The 22331-nt window shown below is 40.4% G+C and overlaps 1 protein-coding gene across 1 annotated transcript in view; it reads left to right on the forward strand.

Annotated features, from left to right (window-relative positions):
* The window catches only part of AOX1 (aldehyde oxidase 1), an 88933-nt gene that overhangs the window by 17356 nt on the left and 49246 nt on the right, over positions 1-22331 (forward strand). The window contains exons 6-18 of the mRNA XM_025404993.1: positions 809-870; positions 1784-1873; positions 2528-2608; positions 3178-3322; positions 4009-4101; positions 7415-7566; positions 7762-7855; positions 10064-10173; positions 11246-11430; positions 12235-12397; positions 14375-14467; positions 19066-19235; positions 19535-19661. Coding sequence (XP_025260778.1) covers positions 809-870; positions 1784-1873; positions 2528-2608; positions 3178-3322; positions 4009-4101; positions 7415-7566; positions 7762-7855; positions 10064-10173; positions 11246-11430; positions 12235-12397; positions 14375-14467; positions 19066-19235; positions 19535-19661 — 1565 coding nt within the window. The remainder of the gene's footprint in view (positions 1-808; positions 871-1783; positions 1874-2527; positions 2609-3177; positions 3323-4008; positions 4102-7414; positions 7567-7761; positions 7856-10063; positions 10174-11245; positions 11431-12234; positions 12398-14374; positions 14468-19065; positions 19236-19534; positions 19662-22331) is intronic.

Consider the following 22331-nt stretch of genomic DNA (forward strand, 5'->3'; position numbering starts at 1 on the left):
ATGAATAAATAAATGGTGGGAGGGAACTTAGAGGTGATAGATATGTTTATAACATTGACTGTGGTGATGGTTTCATGGGTGTAAGACTTACCTCCAAATTTACCAAGTTGTACAACTTTTTGTATGTCAATAACAGCTCAATAAAATGGATTCTACTTAAAAAAAAAATATTAGGCTGGCCAAGCACAGTGGCTCATGCCTGTAATCCCAACATTTTGGGAGGCCGAGGTGGGTGGATCACCTGAGGTCAGGAATTTTGAGACCAGCCTGGCCAAAATGGTGAAACCCCATCTCTACTATCAATACAAAAATTAGCCTGACCTGGTGGTGCACACCTGTAGTCCCAGCTACTCAGGAGGCTGAGGCAAGAGAATTGCTTGAACCCAAGAGGTGGAAGCTGCAGCGAGCTGAGACTGCACCACTGCACCTGCAGCCTGGGTGACTGTCTCAAATAAATAAATAAATAAATAAATAAATAGTTTTAAAAATAAGGCTTAGCTCTTGAATGTGACTGTAGAGCAAGTTTTTGGCTTGAAATTTCTGTGTTGTTTGAGCACCTGTCACAAGCAGAAGGCATAACAACTTTACAGGAGAAACTACAAATACCTGAACGTTTAAAATCTGCCTCAACATTCTTAACGAAATATCCCAAGTCGCTGTTGAAAAGATCTGACTTTGTAGATTAGGTGGCCTAAAATGGCAAACAGAGCTTTCCTCTGTGATAGGGTCCTTATTTCCATCACACTCCTGGTAGACTGTGCCTCTATCTGGGTCACTTGGCTAACAGAGCTGTGTTTTTCTCCTTCAGGTAACCTGTGCCGTTGCACTGGATACAGGCCCATAATTGATGCATGCAAGACTTTCTGTGAAGTAAGTGGAAAGGACCACATGTTTGAGTATGCTTTCCCCTGTGAAACGAAATGGTAGGGATTGTCAGTGATTAGAGGGGCAGCATCGTGCTAATACACGGCTACTTCTTATCTCCAGGTTTCTAGCTGCTATTTGTTATTTGATCTTAAGCAGGGCACTTACCCTCATTCATTGAGCTTGCCTTGGTGGTCACATAATGAACACCCGAGCATTTTGACACACCGGCTGTGTGTCATTGCTTCCAGGAGGTCTTTCCTGACCTCTTTGCCTGGGTCAGGTACCCTGGCCCGGTGTTCCTATAGCCCTCTGCGAACATACGATGGGTATACGCATGTCCCGTCACAGCTTTGGTCACAGTGTGGTGCAACTGATCATTTGCTATCCCATCTCTTCACCAGACTGTGGGCTGCTTCACAGAAGAGGCTGTATGTCTCCGGGTCCAGTCACCATACAGTCATTGAGTAGCTACTCAATATTTGTTGAATGAATAAATGAACAAACAAAGTTGAAATGAAGGATATAAGATTGCCCTTTGGCAGCCAAACAATGAATTCAGTATATCATAGATAAGAACAGTGATGACAATAACAATACCTATTAATATTTGTTATTAATATTTAAAATACCAATATTAACTAATCATTATTATTTGCTATTTAATGCTATGTGCCACACTTAGTTATAAGATCTTTATGTCTTTTAACTTATTTAGTAATCACTGCTATTCAAAATTTCCTATAAGCTGGGGTTTTTCATTAAAGTCGGTTTGAATATGTTTAAGTACAAATGGCTCTCTTTCATGGCATCTAACGATATTGATTCGGCATTACGTTTCAACTGGTAGTCACCTGCTTTATTTACTACTTAGTAGAATCAATAATAAATTCCTAGTGATTTGGTTTTTGTCCACTAGACTTCGGGCTGCTGTCAAAGTAAAGAAAATGGGGTTTGCTGTTTGGATCAAGGAATCAATGGATTGCCAGAATTCGAGGAAGGAAGTAAGGTCAGTGAAATGTAAAGCTTTCGTAAGGCTTTCTCAGGACATGAACAGGAGCCAACATACTCTTAGGAAGAATAAATGGCTACCCAAGTTGACTAATTTGTGGTATGTCAACATTTGCCCTCTCCCATTCTCACTCCATCACTATAAAAAAAATTATCATAGCAACTTTGTCCTCATTCCAGATATTATTCCCATTTAAATACAGTTATCTACAGGAGGGAAAACATGTTGGTTCCTTAGTGTCTCTTAGTTTTTAAAAGCATTTTTTCAAGTTATTTTTCACGGGTCAGAAGTAAAGTGGAGATATCATGAAAATGAAAGAACAAGTAGAGCAAGTAGCTTCAGGAGAGGTTCAGGGAGCCGTTCTTGTTCCAGCTGTCCGCTGCTGCTGCCGCCTCTTCTACTGTCCCCAGACTGCAAAGAGAACGTGCAGGGAGTTGAGGCCTCCAGAGGCCCGTTGGCATCAGCACTGAGTTACTGATGACCGGGTTTGTGTTAGAGCCCTTGGTCTGGAGCTCAGGGATTGTGGCTGACTAGTGGACTTTTTTGTTGGTTTGCTGTATCTGACCATGTGTCTATATCTTTTGACCTTATTCCACAAAGGATTTTAAAGTTGCTCGATAACGGTAATTTCTGATACATTCTCTTTTTCAGACAAGTCCAAAACTCTTCGCAGAAGAGGAGTTTCTGCCATTGGATCCAACCCAGGAACTGATATTTCCTCCTGAGCTAATGGTAGGTAAAGCAATGTTGAGCTCATCCTAGAAGAATTCATGGTGAAATATCAGGAAGGATATTTGTTTATGGGTTCTCTCAAAAGCTGATTAGCAAATAAGTAAGGTCTAAAGAGTACGGACTGAGGAAGAGGAGGAGGAATGGGGCTGGGGTCACCATGGGGGACAGCTGAGTTGACTGTAAGAAGCAGCAGATAGCATCTATGAAACCGTGAAATCGCAATAGGTGTAGACATGTTTCCTACTTTCACTTTTGCTGAAGTTTATTCCTCCATAGAATGATTTAACAAGATTCAGCATGTTACTATATTTGCAAACATTAAAGTGATGTTCTTTGAGGCATAAGAGCACCAAAGGGAGACAGACGAAGCAATTCCCAGGAGTAAAGAACCATTGTACTTTTATTCTGAATTCTAATTCCTTGTAAAGCTCTACTTTTAGGTCACTTTGTGCTTTATTTTTTAGAAGATATGTATTTTCTCCTTCTGTTTCTACAATGCTAATGGTTGAGTGGAAACAGGTGGAGATGGCACCACTGGGTACCTTGAATCCCTGTTGCTTTTTCAATAGATAATGGCTGAGAAACAGCCGCAAAGGACCAGGGTGTTTGGCAGTGAGAGAATGATGTGGTTTTCCCCCGTGACCCTGAAGGAACTGCTGGAATTTAAATTCAAGTATCCCCAGGCCCCTGTCATCATGGGAAACACCTCTGTGGGTATGTAGAACCCCAGGATTTCTTATAGGGAAATTGAGGAAAAGGACTTGGGACGGGGCCAGAATGGGCCGGTAACTCCATATACATGTGTTCTCAGGAAAAGCAGTCTGAAATAGCATTTTTAATCATTTGGGCTAGACTTCCTGAGCATTGCTCAAGAGACTTTCTAACTATTATTAAGTAGATTCATCTTGCCTCTTATTGGAGCAGTGTGAAGAGTTGCACCCAAGGGGCTTGCTCCATAGCAAACTAGCAGCATCAGCTCCAGTGACAGCTGTCCTGTCTTTCCATTTGGGGACTAATCTGGGCCTCGAATTTGAAATTGCTCTTTGTTTCCTCTCTCACAGTGTCTCAATAAGTATAATATGTTTTACTTAAACAACCGCTACAGGGTCTTCCTGTTGCATCCAGTGTATGCTTAGCTTGAGGAGCAGCCCATAGAAATTCCCAGAAATAATTTTGAGTATGCAATATGGCCCGTTTCAAGGTTGACAATTCCAGAGTATTCCAAGTTTGATGAAAATCTATCCAGCCATTCTCTCTGTATGTGATTTGGCAATAAACAGATGAATAAAAAAATACGTAATTTTTATATGTTTAAAGATATTAGTTTAATAATAATTTCAAATTTAAAAGGCAGTTAATTCCTTTATTCTAGTCTTATTATGATTTTTTTTATCCTTTAGGGCCTCAAATGAAATTTAAAGGCGTCTTTCACCCAGTTATAATTTCTCCTGATAGAATTGAAGAACTGAGTGTTGTAAACCATACACATAATGGTGAGTTCTTAAGTCCCTGTTTTCTTAGTTAAGATACATTAATCAATTTATTTACCTTGCCCAGCAAACAGAAAAAGAATGATTCCTAATTATAATACACATAGAGATTCTCTTCTTATAAGAATGATATATTTGTTGGCCACATAGATGTCTTCTTTTTAGGAATGTCTGTTCATATCCTTTGCCCACTTTTTGATGGGGTTGTTTGTTTTTTCCTTATGAATTTATTTAAGTTCCTTGCAGATTCTGGATATCAGTCCTTTGTCAATGGGTAGATTGCAAAATTTTTCTCGCATTCTGTAGGTTGCCTATTCACTTTGATCCTAGTCTCTTTTGCTATGCATAAACTCTTTAGTTTAATTAGATCCCATTTGTCAATTTTGGCTTTTGTTGCAATTTCTTTTAGTGTTTTAGTCATGAATTCTTTGCCCATGCCTATGTCCTGAATGGTATTGCCTAGGTTTTCTTTTAGGGTATTTATGGTTTTGGGTTTTACATTTAAATCGTTAACCATCTTGAGTTGATTTTTGTATAAGGTGTAAGGAAGGGGTCCAGTTTCAGTTTTCCGCATATGGCTAGCCAGTTTTCCCAGCACCATTTATTAAATAGGGAATTCTTTCCCCAGTGCTTGTTTTTGAAGGGTTTGTAAAAGATCAGATGGTTGTAGATGTGTGGTTTTATTTCTAAGGTCTTTGTTCTATTCCATTGGTCTATATATTTGTTTTGGTACCAGTACCATGCTGTTTTGGTTACTGTAGTCTTGTGGTGTAGTTTGAAGTCAGATCATGTGATGCATCCAGCTTTGTTCTTTTTGCATAGGATTGTCTTGGCTATACAGGCTCTTTTTGGTTCCATATGAAATTTAAAGTAGTTTTTCCCTAATTCTGTGAAGAAAGTCAGTGGTAGCTTGGGAGGATAGCATTGAATCTATAAATTACTTTGGGTAGTATTCATGGTATTGATTCTTCCTATCCATGAGCATGGAATGTTTCTCCATTTGTTTGTGTCCTCTCTGATTTCTTTAAGTAGTGGTTGATAGTTCTTCCTTGTAAATTGTATTCCCAGGTATTTTATTCTCTTTGTAGCAATTGTGAATGGGAGTTCATTCATGATTTGGCTCTCTGCTTGTCTGTTGTTGGTGTATAGGAATGCTTGTGATTTTTGCGCGTTGATTTTGTATCCTGAGACTTTGCTGAATTTGCATATCAGCTTAAGGAGTTTTTGGGCTGAGACGATGGGGTTTTCTAAATATATAATCATGTCATCTGCAAACAGAGACAATTTGACTCCATCTCTTCCTATTTGAATATCTTTATTTCTTTCTGTTACCTGATTGCACTGACCATAACTTCCAATACTGTGTTGAATAGGAGTGGTGAGAGAGGGCATCCTTATCTTGTGCCAGTTTTCAAAGGGAATCCTTCCAGCTTTTGCCCATTCAGTATGATATTGGCTATAGGTTTGTCACAAATAGCTCTTATTATTTTGAGATATGGTCCATCAATACCTAGTTTATTGAAAGTTTTTAACATGAGGTGATGTTGAATTTTATCAAAGGCCTTTTCTGCATCTATTGAGATAATCATGTGATTTTCATCACTGGTTCTATTTATGTGAGGGATTACATTTATCAATTTGCATATATTGAACCAGCTTTGCATCCCTGGGATGAAGCCAACATGATCGTGGTGGATAAGCTTTTTGATGTGCTGTTCATCATCACTGATCATTAGAGAAATGCAAATCAAAACCACAGTGAGATACCATCTCATGCCAGTCAGAATGGTGATTATTAAAAAGTCAGGAAACAATAAATGCTGGTAAGGCTATGGAGAAATAGTAATGCTTTTACACTGTTGGTGGGGGTATAAGTTAGTTCAACCATTGTGGAAAACAGTGTGGCAATTCCTCAAGGATCTAGAATCAGAAATAACATTTGACCCAGCAATCCCATTACTGAGTATATACCCAAGGGATTGTAAATCATTCCACTATAAAGACACATGCACACTTATGTTTATTGCAGCACTATTTACAATAGCAAAGACTTGGAACCAACCCAAATGCACATCAATGATAGACTGGATAAAGAAAATGTGGCACATATACACCATGGAATACTATGCAGCCATAAAAAAGAATGAGATCATGTCCTTTGCAGGGACATGGATGAAGCTGGAAGCCATCATTCTCAGCAAACCAACACAGGAACAGAAAACCAAATACCACATGTTCTTACTTATAAGTGGAAGTTGAACAATGAGAACACATGGACACAGGGAGGGGAACAACACATACCGGGGCCTGTTAGTGGGTGGGGGGCAAGGGAAGGGAGAGCATTAGGACAAATACCTAATGCATGCAAGGCTTAAAACCTAGATGACAGGTTGATAGGTGCAGCAAACCACCATAGCACATGTATACCTATGTAACAAACCTGCACATTCTGCACATGTATCCCAGAACTTAAAATAAAATAAAAAGAAAATGGGGACAGAAAGCATTAAAAAAAAAAAGAATGATAACATTCTGGAGGAAGACTCAGAGAATAATTCTCTAAAGTTAATCTAAATACTAGTTGTCTGAATAGTTCAATTTTTACCGAAAAACTTCTGTCTGCAATATCAGAGAAATATAAAAACTATTCAATGAAGGATACAGTGCTAAGTGCTGGACAGAAGATAAAACTGGATATAACACAGTCTTTGCTCTTTAAAACCACAGTAGCAAGTTTATGTATTAAACAGCTTACAGACTGGTTTTTCTATTCCTGTGGAGGAAATTGATTTAATGGCAATGATGAGAAACAATAGAAATATGGATTTGGAGTACAGCCTCTGAAATCTAACTCTTGAAAATGGCATATATTAGCTGTCAGATCTTAGGCAAGTTACTTAACTCTCAGTTTCTTCATCTGTGAAATGGGGCTATTAATATCTCATAGGTATGTTCAGATTTAAGGAGATTATCTAAAGCATTCAACATAATACTTGATAGAGTGAGTGTTCAAAGAATTCAGCCTTCATTACCTCCATCACCACCACTTACATCACTAGTACCACCTCTACCATTACCCCCACCTTCATCACCATCACCACACCACCCCCTTACTGCTATCCCTACCACCACCGCCTCACCACTACTTGCATTACCACCATTACCTTCAACATCATCACTACCCATCACCACCATCACCAATAAGCAGGGCAGCACGTATCCAGTATAAAGATTCTATGTCTGTAGCTTTGGTCTAATGGACATGTTCAGGTCAGCAGTGATCACACTGTGTTATTTACAAATGACTTCATTTCAGGACTCACCCTTGGTGCTGGTCTCAGCCTAGCCCAGGTGAAGGACATTTTGGCTGATGTAGTCCAGAAGCTTCCAGAGGAGAAGACACAGACATACCATGCTCTCCTGAAGCATTTGGGAACTCTGGCTGGGTCCCAGATCAGGAACATGGCTGTATGTATCTGATGACAGTAAACTCTGGTAGGCATCCCTTGGTGACACTCCCTGATGAATCATGACATTTTCATTCTTTTGGAACAGACAAAAAAAAAAAAATTAGTTATCCAAAGTCGTACTTAATCCTTATTTTAGCACTTGCGTTTTTATGATTATATAACTGAAATGAAACTAACTCATTATTTTAAAAAGTCTTTAGGGGGACACATCATTAGCAGGCATCCAGATTCAGATCTGAATCCCATCCTGGCTGTGGGTAACTGTACCCTCAACTTGCTATCAAAAGGTAAGTGACAGCCCTGACTTGGAGATTATTAAGCTGTTTCTCTACCCCTTTTTCTCTCTGGGGAGGCAGGAAGTCCAGTCTTGAAAATGACTTTTCCCTATAATATCAATAATTTTCTCTGCTTTTCTGGATACTGGAAATGTTGTGAGTCTTGTCTTAATAGCACAGGCTTTCTTCCCTTGTGTCTTTCTGGTGCTTTTTTCTCATACTGGTCACCCTACACTGGACATGTTTGTGTTGGTTAATGTCCGGGTGTAATCTGACTATTGCTGAGAACTACATGCTATTGAGAACTATTGGGTCCCTCTGTTGAAGACATTCTCCAGGTGGCACAGGAGTGTTGCGGCACCCATATTGTGCTTTGAGCTCATACTTAATTTATCATTGATGGAAACATACAGGTCTTTTTCAGGTGAACAATGATTGGACCTCATTCTATATTTAGTTACTTGATTTTTGTTCTTGAAACTAAGTCCACAACATCTAATTTATTGCTTCTTCCAACTTGCTTGAAAATTATTAGGAAGTTCTAATTGGTCCTCTATAAATTTGTGGGGTTTTTGTTTCATTAAAAAATATGGACTGGTTTTCTATCATCTGCATTGTTAAATACTTACTCTTCATATCATTTAAACCACAAAGCTATCTTTTTTTTTCTTTTTTCTTTTTTTTTTGAAATGGAGTCTCGCTCTGTCACCCAGTCTGAAGTGCAGTGGCACGATCTTGGCTCACTGCAACCTCTACCTCCTGGGTTCAAGCAATTCTCCTGCCTCAGCCTCCTGAGTAGCTGGGACTGCAGGCACGCACTACCATGCCCAGCTAATTTTTGTGGTTTTTGTTTGTTTGTTTGTTTTTGTTTTTTTTGAGATGGAGTCTGTCTCTGTCTGCCCAGGCTGGAGTGCAGTGGCCGGATCTCAGCTCACTGCAAGCTCCGCTTCCCGGGTTTACGCCATTCTCCTGCCTCAGCCTCCCGAGTAGCTGGGACTATAGGCGCTCGCCACCTTGCCCGGCTAGTTTTTTGTATGTTTTTAGTAGAGATGGGGTTTCACCGTGTTAGCCAGGATAGAATTTTTGTGTTTTTAATAGAGATGTGGTTTCACTGTGTTGGCTAGGCTGGTCTTGAACTGACCTCAGGTGATCCACCCACCTCTGCCTCCCAAAGTATTGGGATTACAGGCATGAGCCACTGTGCTTGGTCGCAAAACTATCTTAAAGAGGAAGATTTACATTCAGGGTTTTCAATTTAAGTAACATCCCCTTAAAAAGTCATACTATGAGAAACAGGTTTTGTGATGTGAATATAGACATCAAAAGCTTCTTAGCTTTCATTATTTTGTTATAGTTTTAAACTCTTCCTAATATATTGATTAAAGAACTAAAATTCTTCAGGTGTTGGAATGAGATATAAAAAAGTAAGATAACACCTCACTAGTATACAAATTTATTAAAGGTAATTTCTTATTCATGACTGTACCTAGTGGGGTTCCTGGTTATAAACAATAAATATTTGTTGACTGACTTGATCAGAATATCAAAAGAGATATGAATATTTACTCCCTACTTGTAAAGCTTTAAGTGAATTGTGTTGTCAGGAAGAGGACTGCTAAGGTTCTATTCTACCTGAAACTCTGGGCTACTCTGTGAGATCTTTTTATCTATTTTTTAAATTTATTTTTTATTTAAAAACATTTTTTTTAGGCAGAGTCTCACTTTGTCATCCAGGCTGGAGTACAGTGGCATGACCTCAGCCCACTGCAACCTCTCCCTCCCAGGTTCAAGTGATTTTCCTGCTTCAGCTTCCTGAGTAGCTGGGACTACAGGGGTGCACAACCACGCCCAGCTAATTTCTTTGTATTTTTAATAGAGAAGGGGTTTCACCATGTTGGCCAGGCTGGTCTCAAACTCCTGACCTCAAATGATCCACCTGCCTCGGCCTCCCAAAATGCTAGGATTACAGGTGTGAACCACCATGCCCAGTCGATGTTTTTATCGATGAGAAAGCAAGGAAAACAAAAAGAGATGGGGCCTAGACTAGAAGAAGCATTGCAAGATGCATTATAGGGTAAAAGACCTGCTAAGCATAGGAAGAGCACATGTTTCCCTGGACACCCAGTTTCCTCAGGTATTTGGTGGAATTACTTCCCAAGTTTTGGAAGTTTATTTAATAGACCAAACAGATTCCAGGGAAAGTGTCATTTCTTTCCACAGAAGGAAAACGACAGATTCCTTTAAACGAGCAGTTCCTCAGCAAGTGCCCTAATGCAGATCTTAAGCCTCAAGAAATTTTGGTCTCAGTGAACATCCCCTACTCAAGGAAGGTGAGAACATCCCACCGTCAATTTCCCAGTTCCACCTGTGATGCTATGGTTTGTTTATTCCAGCATATGGTGAAATAAGAAAAAGGGTTAAGTGTTTATGGGGGAGATAAAGGCTCAACTTCAGGAAGTGGTATGAGGTCATTATTTTAACACTTGTGAATAGTTGCCTTTTCATTGTATTACGCATGCCCCTATCATTCCTCGAATTAGGAGATTTTTTTTTTAGATCAAGTCTTGCTCTGTTGCCCAGGCTGGAGTGCAGCAGCATGATCTTGGCTCACTGCAACCTCTGCCTCCCAGGTTCAAGTGATTCTCCTGCGTCAGCCTCCTGAGTAGCTGGGATTACAGGTGCACACCACCATGCCCAGCTAATTTTTGTATTTTTAGTAGAGACGGGGTTTCGCCATGTTGGCCAGGCTGGTCTCGAACTCCTGACCTCAGGTGATCCATCCGTCTCAGCCTCCCAAAATGCTGGGATTACAGGTGTGAGCCACCACTCCCAGCCTCATCTTTGCCTTTCTCGCTCTTTCTCCCCCTACCCCAAGCTCTAAAGTAACTTTCTGACAGGTTTTTGTCCCATAAGCCTTTCTCCCTAAATATGACATGAAGAGTATGCCTCTACCTATATCCTGGGGTTTGAAAAAAGCCTAAAAATACATTTGCAATAGAACTTAGTGGAAAAAACATGAGTCTTTGCATGAGATAGAATCAGATTTGAATCCTGGTTTCAAGACCTGAACTAATTACTGAATCCTTCTGTGCCTTGGATTCCTCATCTATAAAATGGGAATACTCAAGCCTGCCTCAGAGGATGTATTAGTTTTCTAGGGCTACCATAACAAAGAACTACACACTGGGTGGCCTCAACAGCAGAGACTGATTTTTTGGAGATGCTGGGGGCTACACATCTGATATCAATGTGACACTCAACACACACATACTGTCCGGCGCACAGGCGACGGCAACATACACAGACTGCCTGGTGCGTAGGTGACATTCAACACATACAGACTGCCTGGTGCGTAGGTGGTGCTCAGTGTTTCTACATGTGCCACTTAACTGTTTCTTTCAGTTGGAATTTGTGTCAGCCTTCCGACAAGCCCAGCGACAGGAGAATGCACTAGCGATAGTCAATTCAGGAATGAGAGTCTTTTTTGGAGAAGGGCATGGCATTATTAGAGAGTTATCCATCTCATATGGAGGTGTTGGTCCAGCCACCATCTGTGCCAAGAATTCCTGCCAGAAACTCATTGGAAGGTAAGGCATTAGAGGTAAGGGCTCCTCTAATACTTGTCCTTAGACTCCAAGTATTAAAGGAGCCCTTTTTGTGGTGAGATGTGATTACAAGAAGAAAAGTGTTCCATACCTTTCTATTTAATGGCTGGGAATTCCAATAAGGTTTTGCTATTGTTTCCATATGTCTTGATTTTAGTGAATTCTGAAGTGGGAATTATATACTCTGTGTGTATGCGTGTGTGTGTGTGTGTGTGTGTGTGTGAGAGAGAGAGAGAGAGAGAGAGAGAGAGAGAGAAAAGCCCTCTCCCAACGGTGCCAATTTGTATTCTTTATTTTGGGAGAATAATTTGCCATGATGAAAAACCAATTATGTGAGTTTGTTCTATAATAAATTGTTGAAGACATTTGCTTGGTTCTCCATCTGTCAAAGATGGGTGATCATACCTACCTCATAGGGCAGTTGAGAGGATTAAGTGAGTGAATACATATAGGGTGCTAAAAGCAGAACTTGGCATGCAATAAATGTCCTAGTGATATGAGGGTCAGTTACTCCTGGACTATGGATTTTATATGAGTTGTCATTTATTTCTCTGGATCATTGTGTGAGTTGGGTTCTACTAATGTTCCCCTTTTACAGGTGAGGACATGATGAGACCCAGGCTAGACACCTTGAGAGTGGTGGGCCAATTTGAACTCGGGCTGCCTGATCTAGAGCTTGTACTCTTATTTCCTGTATTAAACTGTGGCTATTTGTCTTACCCATTAGGTGAAGATATGGGGTAATAAACCCTGTCAGGCTAGGAGTTTTCTCTTTGGACTTTCCAGGCACTGGAATGAAGAAATGCTGGATACAGCTTGCAGGCTTGTTCTGGAGGAAGTCTCCCTTTCGGGCTCAGCGCCAGGTGGAAAGGTGGAGTTCAAGAGGACTCTCATCATCAGCTTCCTCTTCAAGTTCTACCTGGAAGTGTCACAGATTTTGAAAAAGACGGTAAGCAGAACTGGTTACACATTAACTTCCTCGGTACTGGGAGCTATGATGACGTCCAAAGTAGAGGCAATGACTCCCTACCAAATAGCTGTAGAATAAAACAGACGATCCACTTTAGAAACACATGCACTTGCTGAGCATCCCTCAGCCTGTCTGTGGGTGGAGATGAGTTTAGGGAAGAATTGCAAGTAGAGCCAAGAGTTGGGCAAGCTTGTATTTAACACCACTCAATGATTTAGTTTCTGACCGGTAGTTTTCCTAGGTTATGTTCAGAAAACTTGCTAATGATTTGAATATGTTTTCCCTCCATAGGGCATTTCTTCCTCTTGAGATATTACCTTCACATTGAGGTTGACTTCATGTGTTTAGTGTTCTTTTCCAAATTCAGTTTCATTTCCCTAGCCTGTCAGGTGACGATGGCAGCCACTGCACAAGATGATTGTGAAATGTGTCATTGTGGGAAAATGGGTTCACATGGTCCCTAGTGCTTCAGAGGAAATCCATAGTATTAGTCATAATAATGGCAGTGACAGTCCATGCATTCTTTTGCCTGATCTCTCTTAGGGCAAACAATGAAAGCTACAAGATTGCTGACTGTGGAGGACACAACTAAAAAACAATCTCTGAATAAATCCATTAGACCCAAAGGAGACTTGAGCCTCATTGGCCTCACAAATCCCATGCTATAACCAGCTGACCAAAATAGACTAGAAGCCAAGAATAGTCTTCCTGTGGTATAGTAGTTAGTATGGTCACTTTAAATAGGAGACACAGTCCTCTCTTATCCTTGCTTTTTAGGGTATCTTCTCATTGTAGGTGGCAGCAACTAGGAACCAGAAGGGTAGTATCACATTTTTAAGAATGAAAACTTGAAATCATAGATAAGTGACATATTGTCACCAGGTAACCAATTATAGACTCCTCCAATTAGTAGCAAATGAATATAATTTCTGTGTGACTCAAGTGATATAATTTAAAACTTTTGCCTTATAGTCTTATACCCCTCCTCTCTTTAAAAATAATAGCTTTTGTTGATTTTACTCACTCTGTCACCCACGTTGGATTACAGTGGTATGATATCATAGCGCAGTGCAGCCTCAACTTCCTGGACTCAAGCAATCCTCCCACCTCAGCCTCCCAAGTAGCTGAGACCATAGGCATGCACCACCATGCCCAGCTAGTTTCTTTATTTTTTTGTAAAGACAGGGTCTTACTATGTTGCCCAAGCTGGTCTTGAACTTCTGGACTCAAGCAATCCTCCTGCCTTGGCCTCCCAAAATGCTGGAATTGCAGGCATGAGCCATGGCATCTAGCTGGTTTTATTTTCTATTAAAATTATGTAAATTAGAAAAATAACCACCAAGTGTATTGTTGAAAGCCTTTCCCCCCATCCAGCTCTAGGCTGTACAATGTCCACAGTCTTGTGTAAAGAACCGAATGACTCACTTCCCTCAGTCCTGAGGAATATTCTTGCTGGGGACCAGAATCCTTCCCGCTGTGGGGCAGCGGCAGGGATGCAGCCTGTGTCCCCCTTTCTACACAGCTGGAAGGCAACATGGAACAGCTTTACACTTATTTGCAATGGTGTACTTTGATGTTTTCCTGGCTTAAGTATTTTCTTCCTTTCCATTTTATTTGCTTAGCTTCTATCTTACTTTTGGATCAGTTTGTAAGTCCTCATATCATTTAGGAGAGTATATGAGAGAATCATAAGAAACATACAGCTGGTGGAAGCCAGTTACCTACCGTATTCATCTGGCTTTTCATAATATAAGGAAGTATGTATGCACCTTTCACAGTATATGTCCTTGAGTCAGGGAGCTGCTTGTATTTCTGGGGTTCTGAATAGGGCGAGTGCTAAATACATGTGAGACTTCAGAATAGAGATGCTTGCTAAGACTCATGCTAGCCTCCCTTCCAAAATCATTCTGGCACATTCAAACCATTTAAAATATCTGCAATGGTTCTACTTTTCAGGACCCAGTTCACTATCCTAGCCTTGCAGACAAGTATGAAAGTGCTTTAGAAGATCTTCATTCCAAACATCACTGCAGTACATTAAAGTACCAGGTGAGTGGTATTTTTGTTTTTCGAAATTCACAGTCTGGGCTATAGTGCTTTGACCTGGACATACCCACTGTCTCTCCATGAAACTCAAGCTCCGTAAGTCCAAGTTCCACTTCTGGTAAACTCATAGCCTCCTTTAGGGGTAATTAAAATTCCAAAATCAGTGAAGAATTGTGATTAAAGACAAATCTAGCAGTGGCATTTTGTCGATTTCGGTCTTAAAGGTCACGTGCTTTGCACTGTGGCCTTGTACCACAGACACACATGAGCTGGCCCCCTTGTCACGTGTTTCCTGCTCTGGGCACTGCAGGCATCAGAGTCCAATAAAGCCAGGCTCTTCGGCAGGGCCGTGGGCTGCTTTGCTTTCATTTTCAGAGGAAAAGACACAGCCCCTGGAGGTTGATGAAAATGCAATAATGCTTTTAAGAAGAACTGCTGATTTGTTTAGCGTGAATGTGAAGATATTTCACTCCCTTAGTCCCTATTCTCCTAGTGATTTTTCTGTGAGTTACATTTTAGAATTGAATCAAACGTAAGTACTAAGAGCTTTTCGTAAGCTCTCCTGATGAAGGCTGACTATTAGAAAACAGAATTCCTAACTCTCAAATGGAATTTTCTGCCACCTCATAAAAATATTGCCTGAAGTCACCCTGTTGGTAAAGTGGATACAGTGTGGTGTGTTTTTCCTTGAAATTATTATCAGGAAACTTGACCTTGAGAGTTTTAATAAGTCAAGAACATGAAAAGGCTTTTTAAAGCATTTGTTCACTGAATCTAATGTTGGATTTAGTTGTAAAAGCTTATAATATGTCATAATGAACATTGAAGCTGATGTGTATTCCTTGAGGTTTTCGGTTCAATGTTTAAAAGTTAAAATGCACCAAACTCCATTGAAAATGATCATTTTGAAAGTTAAAAACAGCTGCCATCTCCCCTGGTGTTCTTTTCAAATATGATAGTTGAACCCTTCGGCTTATAAATGCCCTAATATTTCTTAAACAATGGAATAAATTTCAGAAAGAAACAACAGCAAATTCATAGATATCGAAATCATCCAAAGAAAAAGGAAATTTTTCACATAGTGCATGATCTTGAATGAGAGTTTATCATTGATTGCAAAACAAAGTTTTAGATACAAAGTGTCTGCCAGATAGGTGAGTTTTGCTTTTGTTTTGCCTGTGGTTTTTCACACGCACAAATATCCGCATTGCTAGAGCAACGTCAGCACTCACGAATAGCATTTTCCCCCTAAATCAGTTCATTTGTTTTGAAAGCATTTTGACACAGCTTCAAAAGATCACCAGTTTGAGGTGGCAACATTCTTCCTTCCATAGTATCTTTAGCCAAATACTAAGCGGAAGCAGGTAATGGAGGACAGCCTCTTTTACCAGTAGATTTATCATGACTGACTGCAAAAAAAAAAGAAAGAAAAAAAAATGATTTCTTTGACTATAGGACAAAGACATTTTTGGAATTTTTCCTCAGTTTTTTGGCCAGCCTCACACAACATGGTTTCAAAAGACTTTTTTTCAATGTGATGAAGTGTTCCGTTGGTTACAGTGAAACGTGTTATGTCAGTTAACTCCCAGACCCATTACAGATAGCTATGAATGTCTTTCCTTAATGTCTGAGCTTGTGAAGTATCTGGAAGTTTGCTTTTCAGGATGAAAAAGGATCTTAGGGTTTTAAAAAGAAGATGTGGGTGATTTTTTTCACTCAAATGTGTGTTCAGGTTGAAAGCCCAAGCAGCATCCCAGCTCAGCACTTTGGGGGATATTTTGCAGAGGAAGTCAATTCCTACCATCTGCAACATATGAAAAACCACACCTGGTAGAACCTCATTGTTGGTTTTTCCTTTTCATCACTATCTCAGCTCCTCAAAGCAGACGAGGAAGAGGAGAACTGAGGGGAGTCCTTTGCCATGAGGACAGGGCAGTGTGAGCTACGCCAAAGGGCTGGAGTGTTGGGACTGCCTCCAATCTGTGCTCATGCCTGAACCCCAATAAGTAAACTTTTCTCTAGTTTCCCCTAGTCCCCTACATTCGTGGCCTAATATCTACCTTTATTTAATGGAGCCCTGGGCCAAGGCCTAAATTATTTTTCTCGATAGTCTCCTGCTTTCTAGCTTATAAAGTCAGAATGACTCAACAATAACTGAAAAAGAAAAAACAAAAACTTAGTCAATACTCCGTTTTTTGTGCCCTGTATTATACTAACTACAAAATTGAAGTTTACATTTAAGTAAAAGAAATATGAAATTAGAACAATAAATGCTTATCAGCAGTGTTTATTTTGCAGCAAGATGGTAAATTTTATATAAAATAGGAATAAGTGCATCCTACACACATGTCTTATACCTAGTTAATTATAGAAATTACACTACTTTCTGTGCATAGTTGTCAGCCACAATTTGGTTGACATTTTACTTCTTGTCATTATGAAATGACAATATTTCATTGCTTATGAAAGCAATATTTTTTTTCTTTTCGAATCAATGTTGAACATGTTCTGAAACAACACATGCCACTCTGCTGTTCTCTCCTGATATTCCAGCCCTGCCACCTGCCTGGAGAATCTCTGATCTCTATCTCTACCCAGAGGTTTATTTTTTGAGGCCCTTAAATAGTTGGGTAGTGAGTGGGGAGCACTCTTCTCGAGTTCCTGGATCTGTAGAGGGCATTGGAGAACTGTACATTTCACAGCTGTCTTAAGTAAAGCTCTCATTATAACCAGAGCTCTCCTCCATTTGTGGGATTAGATGAATTAAATCCAAATGTTCAGAAAGGAAAGCAAAACATCTACATGAAAAGGAAATGTGTTAATCAGGGGAATCCAGACAGCTTCTCTTCAGTTCCGTAGAGCAAGAGGCTTGGAGCACTTTTATTGGACCAGGGCGGACTTTGAAACAGGAAAACCTGCAGTGAAGAGTGAAATGAAATACCATTTTGGATGGATTCAAGTATCTAACTTGTTGTTCATATGTACTGAATAGGCTTTCTCAAACTGCACATTCTGGTAATCAAATACAAAAGAATTTAGCTTTTCTCCCTGCTCAGATGCCTTAAAGGACACTATGTTGGAAATAGGCCTGTTTCTTCTTTTTTCTCCCAGTAAAGATTTTTAACCAGTATGTGTTGGCGACTTGTTTTCTCTTCCCTCTTGCCATATGATGTGTAGGCTCATCTCAAAGGAAGATCCAGGGCATTGTAACGCTCATCTCAAAGGAAGATCAAGTGCTCAGGGTGATCCTGTGAATTGCAGGATGGGAAGGGGAGGCATCCATAGCTTTTCCCTGACTGCGACCTGGCCAACATGACTGCATGCCCCTCACCCCCAGATCTTCCAGAGAAAGCCTCTGGGAGTCTGGCCTCAGTCCCACTACCAAGTGCAATGTGGACACAGTGAGTTACAGACTGGGGTACCCGCCAGGGCTTAGCAGGCCACTCCTCAGCCACACCCTTCACCCTGGCCTTATGTCTCTTCACTCGTTCTCCTTCTTTCTTCATACCTTCAATTCTTTTCAAAATACACACCCAAGTGGGAAAGCCAGAAACTCCCATATTTGAAATACCAGGGCAGACATTGTGCTGACTAATCTCTGCTTTGGTTAATGAAACACATTTAAGGTATTTACAGAGCCACCAGCAAGGCATTCTGCTCCAGGGGGCTTTAACACAGAGCCACATTAGTGAATCATTACTCCAACTGCAGGTCCCTTTGGCTTCATTCTCTACCAGGATTGTCTAAGTTAAGAGTTTTGCCAATTGTTTCTTACATTGCCTCACTCAAAATAGAAAAAAAGAAGGCTACTCTGGTTGAAGTAATAACCTCAGTATTTTCTATAAACATAGTCACGATATCACCATACTCTTCTGTAAAATATTATATGTGTCATGCTTATATAGAAACAGTAAGGTCATTTTGATAATAAAATTTAAAGAGATACATAAGCATTAGCAAGAGGACATAATTTTATATTATCAAGAAGAAAGATTTAAATTTGTTTACTTATGCAAATGGAATTTTCATTAGAGATGTTTGGGGTCTACATTCAAAAAAGGTGAAAAATAAGAACATCATCAGGGATTGACATACCAGTTGGCTTACTGAATTACTGTAGTAGGTTTATTGTCTTGGTGTTATTAATAGTGACTTTTTTCTTTTTTTATGGAGTCTCTCTCTCCCAGGCCGGAGTGCAGTGCTGTGATCTTGGCTCACTGCAACCTCCACCTCCCAGGTTCCAGCCATTCTGCAGCCTCAGCCTCCCAAGTAGCTGGGATTACAGGCATGTGCCACCATACCTGGCTACTTTTTTTTTTTTTTTTTTTTTTTGTATTTTTAGTAGAGATGGGGTTTCACCATGTTGGCCAGGCTTGTCTCGAACTCCTGACCTCAAGTGATCTGCCCACCTTAGCCTCCCAAAGTGCTGGGATTATAGGCATGAGCCACTGTGCCCAGCCCAATAGTGATTTTTCATACGCAATAGTATTCTGGTTTGAGTGTAAATTATATAGCTACCTTCTTATGGGAGATGTGCATAATAATAATTCCTACTTTCTCTATAGAAATGTAAAAGTATATTTTGGTTATTTATTAAACAGCATATGGGCCCAAAGCAGCATCCCGAAGACCCAATTGGCCACCCCATCATGCATCTGTCTGGTGTGAAGCACGCCACGGGGGAGGCCATCTACTGTGATGACATGCCTCCGGTGGACCAGGAACTTTTCTTGACTTTTGTGACTAGTTCAAGAGCTCATGCTAAGATTATGTAAGTGATAAAGTTCTTACCCAATGGGCATAAATGATTGTCTTTTCATCTAAGTCACATTAGTGAAAAGTAATGGTGTGAAGAAATAGGCTATTTGTTGGTGATATCCAATGCAGACCAGAGGTGAAATGGGATCGAAATGTAGGATTTACTACAACTTCATTGTCCCAAGAATTTTTTCTCAATTGTCTGGCAGAGACTGTTGGACAGTTCTTACCTCTCTCATATCTTATTCTCCAATTAACCATGTTCTCAGCCTCTATGGCCACTCTCAGAGCTCTGCTGTGTATATCACCTAGGTCTATTGATCTGTCAGAAGCTCTCAGCATGCCCGGTGTGGTGGACGTCATAACAGCAGAACATCTTAGTGACGTCAACTCCTTCTGCTTTTTCACCGAAGCTGAGGAATTTCTGGCGACAGATAAGGTACTGCATTTTTGCTTTCTATTTGAAAAATAACTTTCTCAGTTAATGGTGCTTCATATTTTCTTAACGATATCATCTAATTTGGCACACCATGAAAGACTCCAGTATTCTTAGAATGCTTATTATAAAGGTATATTCTAATATTGAATGAATTCAAATATATTCATTTTCCATGTAAGTGAAGACATTAACTGGTTATGTAAAAGATTATTTGGTATTTTACATTTTCTAATAGTGAGATGGCCTGCTGCTAATGGTATAAATGGATAAATGAAGATGGATTAATGATAACTTTTTTTTTTTTTTTTTTTTTTTTGAGACGGAGTCTCGCGCTGTGTCACCCAGGCTGGAGTGCAGTGGCGCGATCTCGGCTCACTGCAAGCTCCGCCTCCCAGGTTCAGGCCATTCTCCTGCCTCAGCCTCCGAGTAGCTGGGACTACAGGCGCCCGCCACCACGCCCGGCTAGTTTTTTTTTTTTTTTGTATTTTTAGTAGAGACGGGGTTTCACCATGTTAGCCAGGATGGTCTCGATCTTCTGACCTCGTGATCCGCCCGCCTCGGCCTCCCAAAGTGCTGGGATTACAGGCTTGAGCCACCGCGCCCGGCCTAATGATAACTTTTATATGGAAATCCCTTTCCTGAGAACTCCTTATTATTGTCCCAGTCTCAGCGTGGTCAAAGTTCAACTACAAGTTCAAGTGATATCTACACCATGAAGCCTTTTTTCTCATTCTTCAATCTAGAAGTAGTGTTTGTTCTCTCTCTCTCTCAATCTCTCTCTCTCTGTCTTAATCTCTCTCTCTCTCAACTTATTCTGATTCATTCATATTTCCGTGTGTTAAATGGGCTTTTTATTTTTTATTTTATTTTATTTTATTTTTTTTTAAATGGAGTTTCTCTTTGTCACCCAGGCTGGAGTGTAGTGGCATGATCTCGGTTCACTGCAACATCCACCTCCCGGGTTCAAGCAATTCTCCTGCCTCAGCTTCCTGAGTAGCTGGGATTACAAGCACGCACCACCATGCCCAGCTAATTTTTGTATTTTTAGTAGAGAGGGTTTTTGCCATGTTGGCCAGGCTGGTCTCGAACTCCGTACCTCAGGTGATCTGCCTGCTTCGGCCTCCCAAAGTGCTGGGTTTACAGGCATGAGCCACCACACTGGGCCTAAATGGGCTTTTTAAAAGTGAGCATCTATGATGTCTGGTCACCATAGTTGAACCAGATATGTATGATCTCTACTCTCATGGAGCTTAAAGTCTAGAGGAGAAAATGAAGTGACCTTTAAAGTACTTTCTACCTTGTGTTAAGTTTGTTTATTTTGATGTCTTTTATATTTCCTCTATCTAGTATAAATTCCTTGAGTGAGGACCCATGTCTGATTCATCTGTGTATTCCACACACTGCTTCACACATTGCAGGGTGAATGAGTGGAGGTATAGTGATAACATTGTTGCCTTGTGAAAATTACAAATGATTAAAACTTTGGCTACAGCAAGGACAGCAGTCAGCAAGTTTTCTGCATAACTCAGACTGCTCAGTTCAGTGTTTACCCAAAAGGGCTTCATAATTTGAAACAGTCCCTTCCTCTGGCTCTCCCTGGAAGATATTCCCTGGAAGATATTGTCTGTAGAAATGAAAGCTTGATGACTGAGAGTTTGAACTCAAGGTTGAAACTCCCCCAAAGCAGGGCTGTGTAGCACTGGCAGAGATGGTGAGAATTTAAGGCCTTTGCATAAATGTTTACTAAACAAGTGAAACTGATCTTGGCTGCATGATAGTATCTGCTCTCTGAGATGTGCTTATGAAGATTATAAGCATCTCAGGGGCCACATCTATGTGCCAGGTCACAGAAGCCAAATTAGGAGACTTTGGAGTGCCATTGTGAATGATTGCCTTTGTTGGTGTAATGCTTTTTAAAACATTCATTTATGGCACTTAATGGCTTTTAAAAATCTTTTCATTGTAGAAATTGTAAGCATACACAAAAATGGGAAAGTACTGTACAATGAACTCCATAGATCCATCAATCAGCTTCAACAGTTATCAACATGTTGCCATTCTTGTTTCATTTTTCTCTCCTTCACTGCCCCCCTCCAACGAACACACTTCTTTTTGTGTGTTCATGCTACATTTAATGTTTTCAATACCTTTTTTTTCTGATGACAAAACTACTTTATGTTCATTGTGGAAAAGACACAGTAGTTTAAAGTCGATTTTTAAAATGAGTGATTACGTTGAAATTGTGAATCACAGCATAAGGTAGGAGAGAGAACTCAGTAGTCATGGTGACTTCTTCCAGTCCAGACTGATTTTACCTTTCTCAAGGCTTAAGGTTTCTTTTCCCCATCTACATTTCTGCTCTGGTCCCTGTGTGAACTCCTGAGTCCAGCTACCCCACCTGCAGGTGAATAATCCCCAGGAAGGGGATGCTGTCTGCTTGGTTGCATCTTGGCTAGGATGCCTTTTCATGAAAAGACAGTTTGTGAGGAGAGATGTGCTCACCAGCAGGCTTCTGTTATCACAGGGACTCCCCTTCCCAGGTCACCCCCTTTTTCTCTCTGGTTGAGATGAGCTGTGACTTCCTGGTCTCCCTGTCCATAAAGGCAGAGGTTGTGTCACACGACAATCAGAGCTGTTCTCGTCTCTCAGAACAGCTCTGATTGTCGTGTG

This window comes from Theropithecus gelada, chromosome 12 (assembly GCF_003255815.1).
Source record: "Theropithecus gelada isolate Dixy chromosome 12, Tgel_1.0, whole genome shotgun sequence".
Classification (NCBI taxonomy): domain Eukaryota; kingdom Metazoa; phylum Chordata; class Mammalia; order Primates; family Cercopithecidae; genus Theropithecus; species Theropithecus gelada.